Source organism: Carassius auratus, chromosome 31 (genome assembly GCF_003368295.1).
Source record: "Carassius auratus strain Wakin chromosome 31, ASM336829v1, whole genome shotgun sequence".
In the NCBI taxonomy this organism is placed as follows: domain Eukaryota; kingdom Metazoa; phylum Chordata; class Actinopteri; order Cypriniformes; family Cyprinidae; genus Carassius; species Carassius auratus.
Genome location: NC_039273.1, coordinates 13,810,032 through 13,822,931, shown reverse-complemented (window position 1 = coordinate 13,822,931; position 12,900 = coordinate 13,810,032). Strand labels below are relative to the sequence as shown.

Sequence of the window (12,900 nt, the reverse complement as noted above, 5' to 3'; positions counted from 1 at the left end):
TATCAATTTGCACTGGCTACCAAGACCTCTAACTCTAGTTTGCTCTAATCTTCTTCTATTCTCTCTGTTTTCTTTTTATTTATGATATTATTTAAAAGCCCTTGCTACGTGCACTGTGTTTAAGCTAACTGAGACTTGTTATAGCACTTATATATCATTGCTCTTTTTGTTGTTTTTGATTGCTTCCATTGTCCTCATTTTTAAGTCGCTTTGGATAAAAGTGTCTGCTAAATGACTAAATGTAAATGTAAATGTAAATATGCAGACTCTGGTAATCCCAGGGAAGTACCCAGATACATAATTGTACACTTTTCATATGAAGATGACATAAATAAATGTACCAAAAACGGTCTTTTGGTGAAAAATACTGTTTAAGATGAAAATGAAATTACCATTATAACCATAAGATGGCAGCAGAGGATCACTCATTGGCTGCAGCTGCCATTTGAACTCCCTAGGTTTTTTATTTATTTATTTTTTTACGTCTTTTGATTTATTATAAAATACATATTATAACAACTGTAGTTCTATATCGCACTTAAGTATAAAGTATAGCAAGTTCAGGAAGTCACAAATTCACTTTTCATTTAAAAATAAAATAATAATAAGGCCAGTAACAGCCTATAATGCTGAATTATTTACGTATCTGTTTAGTGGGAAGTCGTGGCCTAGTGGTTAGAGAGTTTGACTCCTAACCCTAAGGTTGTGGGTTTGAGTCTTGGGCCAGCAATACCATGACTGAGGTACCCTTGAGCAAGGCACCAAGCCCCCAACTGCTCCCAGGCTGCTACAGCATAAATGGCTGCCCACTGCTCTGGGTGTGTGTGCACTTTGGGTGGGTTAAATGCAGAGCACGAATTCTAAATATTTTTTCAATTCAAGTTTAGTTGTATAGCGCTATTTACAATACAAATCATTACAAAGCAACTTTACAGAAAATTATGTTTCTACAATATTTAGAAGTAGCTTATGGTGGTGACTGTCAGTTTGTGCAAGTTTGACAGGATATGAATATAGATCACCATACTTGGCTGTATGTCAGGTCACTTTCATAGGTTCACAAAAATAAGCTTTCATAGGTTCCACATGTGTAAGTGGAAAAATAAACAAAAGATAAAACTGCATAGACCAGTTTACTCCTCTCCCTGTACCTCTTCTTCTTCTTTTTGCCTCTCCCAGGCATTATTTTTTCACTCTCTGATTCTGATTCAAAACCCATTCAAAAAGGTATTTTAATGTTTATCTAATGGAAAGAGCATCAACACCTAAATATTCCTCCAAATGAGACTGGAATCAGCTATTTCTATTTTTTTCAGTGATGTGTTACTTAAAAATGCTTATCAGTTGTTACAAAGTGTTATATATGAAGAGTTCAGATACAAAGTGCCATCTGAAATTTTCTTCTTAAATTAGCATTTTTATCAGGCATTTTTTTATATATATATTTTTTTTTATCCTACGTTTAATTTCAATGATTTACTTTAATGGCAATGTATAGGTCATTTTTTATGCCAATAAAGTTAATTAAATGAACACAGAGACCGAAGCCTGATAAAAATGCTCATTTTAGATGTCATTGTGGCCAGGGTAGTGGTCAGGGCATCGGTCAGGGCCAGGGAAGTGGTTATGGTCAGGGTAGCAGCCAGGGCAGTGGACAGGGCATCAGTCAGGGCCAGGGCAGTGGACAGGGCATCAGTCAGGGCCAGGGCAGTGGACAGGGCATCAGTTAGGGCCAGGGCAGCAGTCAGGGCAGCGGTCAGGGCCAGGGCATCGGTCAGGGCCAGGGTAGCGGACAGGACAATGATCAGGGTCAGGGCAGCAGTCAGGGATTCACTTTTCAATTCAGTGCTTTATTCATATGTTTTATTTCACTGTTTATTCAAACAGTTAAGAAAGATTTTCTGTCTCTCCCCCCACCTCCTCCTCAAATAAAAATAATTGCTTGTGTTGGTGTTTTTGGTATCATTCAGCTGTTTTCTCACATAACCGCTTTCTCACATCAGTGCTAATCTGCCTGTCCTGTGCATTTGGCCACATTTTATCATCCACTTCACACCTGATGTCTTCTCTGGCAAGGCATCTTGGGAACAATCATTTGGCAAATCATTGCATTCTGTAAGTCACGGTGGCCGAGAGGTTAAGGCGTTGGACTCGAAATCCAATGGGGTTTCCCCGCACAGGTTCGAATCCTGTTCGTGACGATATTTATGTACTCCAATTTCACTGCTGGTTATTATATACACTGTAAAATTTTTCCAGGATTTCACAAGATATAACTGTAATATTTCACAGTTAATTACATTATTACCACTTCACAGGCTTTAACTGTGATAATTCACAATATAATACCGTATTTAGACTTTTACTGTGAAAATAATGCAGGCGCGGGGCTTTTACAAGAAACTACTGTGAATGCCGTCTTTTTTGAGTGGCAACTGCGGCAGCGTCATCAGAGCGTCATCAGAGCTCTCTGATCTACGTGGTCTCATTCGGTGGATTCAGACAGCGGTAAGTGTTTAAATGTCAAACTTTATCAATTTGATGTTTTTTATATGATAGTGCATGTAATTTAAAAGTATGAACCAAATTAGCGTTAGTTGTAGGTTCTGTTGTCATGTTTTTGTAACTTAGTTGGAGCAGACTCGCATCAACGTTAAAGCGCGCAAATTTGAATGAAAAGACGTTGGTTGTAGTGTTAAGTTAACTGTGAGATGTCTGATTAGATACACCGTCGAACATTTAACTTTAGATTTACTTAAAGCTTATTTTAGTTACTCTAACAGCGTTCTCTCTTTTACCACAGCATTTTCTACATTGACCAACGATAAATAAAGTTATAAGGTAAGATGTGGCCTTAATGTGGGTATTATGACAGTTATTATCAACTAGATAAATTATGGTGTTTGTGGATTTGGGCAAAGGTGGATTAAATTAATCTCAAATTAGTAACTTTATAATTTTCTTCCCTGCTGTGTGTGTGAAACGGAGCAACCGTTGTCTTTCTCTCAACAGAAAAATGAATGGGGGGCTTCATCCAGCTGAGTTCACGCAGCATTTTCAACCGCCATTTTTATTCGGATAATTTTCAGAATATTACTGTTATTGTGTCATGAAATGTAGTTTTAAAAGTATTTCAGGCGAGAATGTAGTTGTTTTAAACTCAAATATGCTGTTTATTTATAATGACAGCGTCTATTTAAAAAATGTGTTTCGCCGATCTCGGAGATGAGCTCCATGCGATCAGCGGGAGCTCCGTCATCATGTATCCGCCGAGTGTAGCCTTATCTCGGCTAGATCTTCTGACATTTTTCCGCTGGCTCTGATGTGTCTTTAGTGGTTCAAGATAAAATATAATTCGTTTGGGGTAAAATGAAACGTTTCTTATCTTTGGCCTATATTCAAAATATCTATTAATATGTTTTATATATATATATATATATATATATATATATATATAGGTCATTTTTATTCCTGTCTCTATAGAAATATGAACTTTTGTCATATAGCTCCGGTTGACTGCTCACTGACAACATCTGTCGTTCCTCCTTGTTGAATGAGTGGAGAAGGGTATTCCTGCACAACCGGAGGCTGCAGGAACATGCTGTTGAATGAGTGACTCCTAGCAGGCTCCTGATTGGTTATAACGCGGCGCGAATTGACGCCAAAGTTCAAATTTTTCAACTCGGGCGGCAGACGCGAATTCGCGTCAAACGCTAAATGCACAAAAAGCACCATTCGCGCTTAACGCGCGTTTCGCGCGAAGCGCTCTACTCGCGCGTCAATTCGCGTCTTCCGCGCCGCGCTTAACGCCCCATTCGCGCCGCGAGACCTCCAGACGCGCGTAAACGCGCCTTTGCATTGACTTTACATTGAAATCATTCGCGCCAGACGCTCTATTCGCGTTTGGTGTGAACACAGCATTTTACGCAGCTAAAACGCTGGTGTGGACGGAGATATTCGTTTTAATTCTCCGTTTCTAAACGAAAACGCAGTAGTGTGGACGGGGCCTTAATTTGTGTGTCTGTGCTGGAGACCAGACCAGATTAGACCAGAGACAAAGCTTTAAAAAAGTCAGAAACAACTAGAAAACTGGGTGCTTTATTGTGAAAAGATATAAGAAATGAAATGTTTATCACATCATCTGTGAACGGGTAATAATTCTAGGAGGAAGAGTACAAGTAGAAACAGCCATAGGGAGATGGACAGGCAACAGGCTCTTACTCCATCCTCTGCAAACGGAACATGTAAATTATGTAAATTGTTGTGTGCGAATGCTTTGCCTAGGTAAATCACACACCTCTACTTTGGTGAAGGTCTATTCCTGACTGTGTTTGTGATGGAAATGTTTTTCAGTTCAGTTCCATGCATTTTTTTTTTCTGAATTACAGTACTTACACCTGAATTACACCTTTGTTTAAACTGAGCTAACTTTAGTTTGACTCTGTACTGCAAAAGCAGTGACCCACTGAAGGTGGTGACTGGGAACTGACACCTTTTTCATCACACGAATTAAACTAACAGGTTTCTTCTGTCTTTTTGTTTGTAGGTGCTTCTTGGGCATCAACCCAGAGACGGGCACAAAATCTAAGAGGCAGAGAGGTCACATGAACCAGCAAGTCTGCACTCTTAGCAGGAAGCTCATTGACTTCGAATGGATGTCAATCTAATGTAAGCTGTGTTCCAATTTAAGAACGGACTAATGAAACACAGTATCTGTGTTAAAGGAACATGCTGACTTTTTGTGACTTTATCTTATTCCCCGTATCCCCCAGAGTTAGATAAGTCTATACATACCCTTCTCATCTCCGTGCTTGCCGTAAGTCTGTCTGAGGCACCCACCGCTAGCCTAGCTTAGCACAAAGACTGGAGGTAAACGGCTCCAGCTAGCATACTGCTCCCAATAAGTGACAAAATAACGCCAACATTTTCCTATTTACATGTTGTGATTTGTATAGTCACAGTGACTCTAACCATCTTCTAACCGTATACATACTGGGAACTATATTCTCAGAAGGCAAAGCACTGCTACTTGGGGAGTGATTTTCTCACAGCACCTGAGAAGCCCTGTGGTGAGGAGCAGAGAGTTTGCTCAGAATTGGAGTAAATCACTCCAAAGAAGTAGCAGTGCTTCGCCTTCTGAGAATATAGTTCCCAGTATGTATACAGTTAGAAGATGGTTGTGTCTCATATGACCTTGTTATTTGTACACACTGTGACTATACAAATCACAACATGTAAATAGGAAAATGTTGGCGTTATTTTGTCACTTATTGAGAGCAGTATGCTAGCTGGAGCTGTTTACCTCCAGTCTTTGTGCTAAGCTAGGCTAGCGGTGGGTGCGTCAAACAGAGGCACTCAAGGAGATGAGAAGGGTATGTATGGACTTATCTAACTCTGGGGGATACGGTGAATAAGCTAAAGTCCCAAAAAGTCGGCGTGTTCCTTTAAGCTAGATGTAGTTATGCAGTAAGAAGTTTACTGAAGCTATTAAAGGGTTAGTTCACCCAAAATTGAAAAATCTGTCATTAATTACATCCCCTCACGATGTTCCAAACACAAGAATTTTGTTCTACACAAATTAAGAAAATTTTAAGCAATATGAGAGCTTTCTGATCCCACCTATAGACTACTATGTTATAACCATTTTCAAGTCCGAGAAAGGTAGTAAAACCATCGTTAAAATAGTCCATGTGACTACAGTGGTTCAATCTCAATGTTATGATGCGACGAGAATACTTTTTGTGCCCAATGCAATCACATGCATGATCGAGAACACATCACGTGAACAGCATCGGATACTGGCACAGAAAGGAAAAATGTTGAATAAAGTCGGTATTCTATTTTGTTTTGTTTTGTTTCTGCGCAGTAAAAGTATTCTAGTCGCTTCATAACATTAAGGTTTAACCACTGTATACATATGGACTATTTTAACAATCTTTCCGGGCCTTGAAAGTAAAATAATTGCTGTCCATGGAGGATACAGAAAGCTCTCGGATTTCTTAAAATATCTTAATTTGTGTTCCAAAGATTTTTGGGGTGAACTATCCCTTTAATGTGTTCTATAGTGTCTCCTGATTCAATGTTGAGTTTAGACAGACTGCAAAATAAATGTGTAAAATTAATTGTTTTTACGTTTATTTGATTTTAACATGCCTTGACGTCTAAAAAACGTCAAATTTACAGTACTTTACAATAGTTTTAAGTGTAAATTTACATTACTTGCTAATGTGTTGAATTACTATGCAATTTAGCATGCAATTTTTGCTTAAAGGGTTAGTTCACCCAAAAATGAAAATTCTGTCAGTAATTACTCACCCTCATGTTGTTCCAACCCCGTAAGACCTTCTCTCATCTTCGGAACACAAATTAAAATATTTTTGATTAAATCTGAAAGCTGTCTCACTCCTCCATAGGCTTCTAAGGGATTGAAACTTGCTGGCCCAGAAAATGTATTAAAAACATCATTAATATAGTCCAAGTGACTACAGTGGCTCAATCTTACATTTACCAAGCAACGAGAATACTTTTTGTGCGCAAAACCCCCCCAAAAATAATGACTTTATTCCACTATTCATTTCCTTCTCTCTGGGCCTCGGGTGAATTCATGTAGTATAACAGCGTAGGGCTTCTGTGTTATACGTCACATGCATCACACACATGACCAGCGTCGGCCAATAGTGAGCCTACGTGTGACGTATAACACAGAAGCGCTACGCTGTTATACTACATGAAAAAACTCAAGGCCCACAGAGAAGGAAATGAATTGTGGAATAAAGTTGTTTTTTGTTTTTTTTTTACGCACAAAGTATTCTCGTCGCTTTATAAACTTAAGATTGAGCTACTGGAGTCACTTGGACTATATTAAAGATGTCTTTAATACATTTTTCTGGGCCAGCAAGTTTCAAACCCTTAGAAGCCGATGGAGGAGTGATCCAGCTCTCAGATTTCATCAAAAATATCTTAATTTGTACTCTGTAATTACTGACAGAATTTTCATTTTTGGGTGAACTAACCTTTTAACCTCAATCATGTTACTTTCAGTCCTGTTACTCACGTGAAAAATAATAGGACTGGGTAAAAGTAACAGGAGTGATTAGAGTCCTGGTTTGTTGATTTAATATTAATTGAGAATACTATTCACATTTTTTATAATAGTTGAAATTACTTAAATTGTAGACATTTTAGGATTAGTGTTGCAATGCGAGCACCATACTTACAGGGAGTCAGTCCACCACAGAGTAACTTAAACTTTTTGTCTTTCTTATCTTTTGTATATAGTGGATAGAACCCACACTATGCAGGTGCCAGCTGCGAGGGAAGGAGAGAGACACCTGCGACCCTCTCTATTCCCACCTTTTTGTCTTTTCTTACATCTCTCTCCCTCACTCTCTCTTCTCTGTCTCCTTCTTTCTCTTTTGACACACATTCCTGTTACCCAGTGTCAATCCCTGTTGCCCAGTGTTTTATTCATGTAATTAAATTGTATTTTACTTCTAAAAAATAAAAGTTATGTCACTGTTTTTATCAGTTTTGTTTGGTCCATCATTTATGCTAAATCACAGTAATAGATAGACATTCACAGTTATGTACAGTAATTCTACAGCTGCTTACTGCTAAATTACAGTAATAGACTCATTTCACAGTTAAATACATTAATTCTACATCTGGTTGCTGCTAAATTACAATAATAGACACTAATTTCACAGTTAAATACATGAATTCTACAGCTGCTTACTGTTAAATTACAGTAATACATAGACACCAACTGTAATTTCACAGTTAAATACATTAATTATACAGCAGCTTACCGCTAAATCACAGTAATGCGATGTCAGAATTACTGTGAAGTCACAGTATACAGCTGTCATTTCACAATAATTTACTGTAAAAATGTTACAGTAACTTACTGTGAAAGTCATGCAATTATTAACCTGCAATTTATTGTAAATTTACAGTCAAATAATTAACAGTGTATGATCTATATAATTGTGTATGTGACTAATAAAGATCTTAAATCTTGAAAGGACATTTCATCCTGTGGACAATGGTCAAAAACCTTCCATCTCCAGGCTGGGAGACTCCTTAGTGGGTTTGTGCAGAACCTGATTTTACCAAGTGAGACATGTTCCTGGGACAACATCGTTGTTGACCCTGGAACAACATTGTGATTAACCAATCAGATTTGAAGAACCAGTTTATAGATTTTGTGAAGTTTACGCTTAAAATCAGTGTTTGGTGCTTGTACATCAGTGTCATTCATCTATCATTTCCTCTGATTTTAGGGATTACTCATGGTTAAGGTTAGGTTTAGGTGTAGGGATATGGTTAATAATATATTTTTGGAGTAAAATGTTGTTCCAGGGTCAACAAAATATGTTGACCTAGGAACACATCGAACTTGGCAAAATCAGGACGTGCTGGGTTTGTGGTAAGGAGCAAGGAAAGGGAAAGTGACATGCGTCGATTGAGGCTGTGACTGCAAGGGAATGGTGGAATGCCACTGATGTTAACACACAGGGAAATGTGTACCAAATGCCTCGCAGATACAAACGGGGTAAATAATGTTTTTATGTTTTGATTAAAAGATAGTTGACACTAAACACTAGTTTCTGTAATAAACAAATAAAACAAAATAAATAACTTGTCTACATACTGTTATGATTCAACAGTAAATTACAAATGAAACATTATCAACAACTCTCATATATATACACTTGGAATACTAGGAAAGCAAGGATATAAACTATGGAAAGAAATATAATAGCATAAATCACATCATGCTGCATTATTATAACAACAGATAACAAACTGTAGAATATAGGATTATGCACATAAGGAGATTAATTAAACATATTCATATTGCAAGTATTAGTGATATAAGCTTCCGTGCTATCACGATAGCACTGATAATTATACAAATCTCGAAACAGCGGCAATATTGGCTTAGTGCCAGAAATAGCTGCAGTGCACACAAACATTAAACATAGAATCGTGTTATGAATTTACTTTGTCAGTAACTTTAACTTGCACTCATGGATGTTACACACGAGTGGACAGTCTGCAAACACAACGAAACTGCAGCTACAAAAACTCCGGCTGCTGCGCTTGCGAATACGGAATCCAGTATGGTCGATATCGATATTGATACAATACTTCTAAACTGAACGTTTAGATTATTAAATGTATTTAATTATTATGAGTACAATGGGTAATAATACCTACTTAACTTTATATTTGAAATGCATTTTAACATTCAATATGCCTTAATTGTAACTTATTAGGTTATATTTTTGTTTACATATGCTTAAAATATGTTTACTGAAAACCAAGGAAATTTACAAATACACTAGTTAAACCATGTTCACTTTACCATGGTTGATTGTGATAAGGGACTGCCATTAATAGGCTGTTACATGCATAAAATGCAACCTTTTTATTCGGAGAGTGTATGATTTATATTAACAATACAGAATAGAATATGAGCAATATGCTCTTTTAACATTAACAAATAAATGCACTGCACCAACTAGGGTACAATTTCAATAGGTTAAATAACTCAAACATATATGTTTTTTTCTGTATTGTTCTGGGCTACCTTTTCCGAAAACATAAATGCTTTCTTATTAGGATACTCTTGGAAAACCAGCAGTATTTAAATGCACTGTCCTAAGTGAGGGAACGCTCTCTGTAATTGATTGATTCTGTCTTGCAACATTTGCGTGTGTTCAGATGAGCAGGAAAATCCCTTCCACACAATTATTTGCTAACATAGGTTACTCTTCCAATTTAAGGCATATTGTAGGCATTATTTTTTGTTTAATAAACAAAATCACTGGTAAATAAAAACACCATAGTATCGATATTTTTTATTTGAGTATCAACTGTCTACTGTCTACAAAGCAAAGTGAAGTAGCAGAGTTACCAGGCTAATGTTTATCTGTAATATAAGTTACAATAATTAACATCTTAAGTTTTTTCATACGTCATGTGTTTTATTTTACTCATAAAATACATGACATAAAAATATTAAAATTCATTGTATTTTTAAGAAAATACAATTTACTTATAAAATACATACTTATTAAATTTATATTACTGGATTATAGATAAACATGTTCTCTTTCATTTTTATTACAGTATAATACTTGGCAAAATTACACCTCCGATGATGATGTATTATTTAGATGGCAAGAATAATGCAGAGATGTAGTACATATCAAGGACATGTTTAGGCGACACGACTGTCAACTTCGGCAGGTAATCCTGTCACATTCCACTCGCCATAGTAGATCTCATTTCTGTTCGCCTTCAGCGTTCTTTAGAGCAGAGCTGCAGCTCTTAAGACAGATGTTAAGTGTCTTTATGTATCGAAGCCTTTTATAAAGAAAACGAACGGTTCAAAAACGTAAATAAATAAAAGTGCAGAGAGTCGGGTTCGGATCAGGCAAGCGAACCAAGTGTGAAAGCACCATTAGAGCGCATGCTTTGCATTTATGAGGTCCAGGGTCCAATCTCCAGCATCTCCAAACAATGCTGAATCTTAAAGTAAAATATACATAATATACAAGTTCAAGTATTTGTATCACGGAAAAATCTATTAGGCCTGTCTTAAAAAAAAAGACACTGACAAAAAAAGTTACACAAGCTTGAAAATATTTGTATTTCTTAAGTTTCAAATATATGTATTTTTAAAACAAATTATATTTTGAGCATAACAATTTGACTAAAAAGTTGACTGGATTAAGAACATTTTTGGGTGTCCTCGTTCGTGGCGAGCGCTCATTGGCGTCAGCTGACAGACTGTTGGCGCCAAAACCGAGACTTGGGTCTCTGCAGAGCATACTTGGCCAAAACCTAATATCAGGGAAACCGACTGGAAATGGCAAGCAATACCGGCACCTCTTGGAAAACAACCATTATAATTAGTTCCTCGCCCCAGGTTTGAGGAGAAATACTGCTATAATGTTTTTGATGATACAAACTGATTTACTGACTGATTGAAATCTTTACTCGTGGCTATCACCGTCGCTTATTTACGCACTTAACGTTATCTGTTTATGTCTCGTGTTTTCGCAGTGTGATGAACCCTCGAAGATTCTTCTGGCGCAGCAGCACAGGATTCGCCGCTCGGACACCATCCTGTCCTCTGCCTTTGTTTTCCCCATGTCAGGTAGAAAGGAGTTCAATTTCATCAGTACATTTAATCCCTTTATCAAGATTTGGAAGCTTCCTTTCTCTTTCCTCCCGGAAATTAGCATCCATGGGCCTAGACCAGTGCCCTACAATAGAGAATAAGCAGTTCTGTGATCAGCTAGGTTAGTGCATGTTGTTATAGAAAAGGGCTTACCCACCACTGAATGCACCATTGGGGCCATTATTTTCAAGTGGAAGGAACATCACTATCAATTTATCCTTTCAGCGAGCTCTCATTCACTAGACCCCTGGCCTTGACAAAAACATTTTTCCATTGCTGCAGAAAATAAGCTGTTTCCAACAAAAGTTTATGATTCTTACATAACTACGACAAGTACATTTAGCAGATGGAAAAAGTTAAATGATTTTTACCTTCCTGACACTTTTCTGTTGCACAGGAACGGCTTTCTTGCTGGTCACACCCGAGGAGTTTCCAGCTAAGCTTGAGAATTCAGAATTTTTTGAAAGAATTGAGAAGTTTGTGCAGGTCCATAGAAACAGTTTTCTTCTGCTTCAAGCCCCAGTCTACGGAAAAAGGGAGTGGGAGATTTTATCATCCGTGCAAAACAGGTGCATAATTAAATTGAAAACTACAAATGTACAAACTTACTTTGAAAGGAAGCACACTTACATGACCAAAGTGTTCTAGGCATGGCATCTGGAGAGTCCCTTCGACTAAGATCCATTCAGACTTGGAATAAGATGCCTGTGTGGCAGAATTATTTTCTGTAATTACTAATATTAATAATAAATAACTAATTAACCACATTTTGTGAAAGAGCTTGGTTTTGGCCAACAGTGAGAACAGTTTTCTTTCAAAGCTCTCTTAATCTACCGAGCTGGACAAATAAGAGTATGTAATAAAATGGTGTTACACTGGTGTTTTATTTTTGCAACAGATTTCTTGGCTGTAACCTCAGAGTCATACCTGTGCACAGTACTGCTGATGTAGTGAAGGGAATGCTGGTCATTGCGAAGGTAAGTTGTGATGTTTCATTCATTGAGAAGGATTCACGTGCTTTATTATATTTTTCTAAAAAACTTTTTAAATTATTTTACAATGAATGCTGTATCAAAGTCAATTATGGCCTTTTAATGTTTATTTCAATTTAACATCAAGAACAGAGCTCACTATACAAGCATGCACAGTAAAATTTCATAAAATGTTTTTAGCATGTTGCGTGCAATATGTTTAATGGCCTTTTTATTCCAGGCCACAAGTAAACCCAATGTGGCGAATTTGAGCGACCAGATGTCTTTGGCTTGTACTTACATCATTGATCACAGCCCAGTTTGGGGGATGCTTCAAGAGATGCAGTTCTAGTTAGATTTACTATATGTTCCTCTCAATTCAGGTTCTTGTTGCTTGCTATACTTTTTTTAAACAACAGATGTCAGTATTGTTTCATAGTAAGTTGTGTCAAAAGTAACTTGCCATTCACACCTTGTTGTTGAGCCTTTTGAAAACATCTTCTTTCAAAAGAATTCATAAACTATTAAGATCAAAGTATAAACGTTGTCAGAAGAAAAATGTCCAACTTTTATTTGTGCTGGAAAAGTTGTAAAAGTCAGAATACAGAATAGTATCGAAAATATTTATATTGTTGCTCTTACATTCCTTTTTTTATCGTTTCAAATGTGTCATGCTACAGGGATGGTAAACAAATAAATTCATAAATGCATTATTCAGTTCAGAAAGCAGCAGTT

General features: G+C 37.0%; 1 protein-coding gene, 1 long non-coding RNA gene and 1 other non-coding gene across 4 annotated transcripts; all 3 read left to right on the top strand.

The window, feature by feature from the left end:
• Nucleotides 1-2,119: 2,119 nt before the first annotated feature.
• trnas-cga (transfer RNA serine (anticodon CGA)) lies at nucleotides 2,120-2,201 on the top strand. Its single transcript has one exon. It is a non-coding gene; the product is annotated as a tRNA-Ser (tRNA).
• Nucleotides 2,202-2,243: 42 nt separating this feature from the next.
• On the top strand, nucleotides 2,244-7,522 carry LOC113050607 (uncharacterized). Its single transcript, XR_003276786.1, has 4 exons — nucleotides 2,244-2,508; nucleotides 2,804-2,841; nucleotides 4,547-4,668; nucleotides 7,279-7,522. It is a non-coding gene; the product is annotated as an uncharacterized LOC113050607 (long non-coding RNA).
• A 3,268-nt stretch (nucleotides 7,523-10,790) lies between these two features.
• c31h1orf146 (chromosome 31 C1orf146 homolog) lies at nucleotides 10,791-12,900 on the top strand. Of its 2 annotated transcripts, none has more exons than XM_026213753.1 (5): nucleotides 10,791-10,939; nucleotides 11,077-11,194; nucleotides 11,592-11,763; nucleotides 12,093-12,171; nucleotides 12,407-12,900. In XM_026213753.1, the coding sequence occupies exons 1-5, from the start codon at nucleotides 10,880-10,882 to the stop codon at nucleotides 12,515-12,517; spliced, it is 540 nt and encodes a 179-aa protein (XP_026069538.1). In that variant the 5' UTR covers nucleotides 10,791-10,879; the 3' UTR covers nucleotides 12,518-12,900. The 2 variants fall into 2 exon arrangements, with proteins under 2 accessions (XP_026069538.1, XP_026069540.1); XM_026213755.1 differs by having other exon boundaries at nucleotides 10,797-10,939; nucleotides 11,077-11,170; nucleotides 12,407-12,899.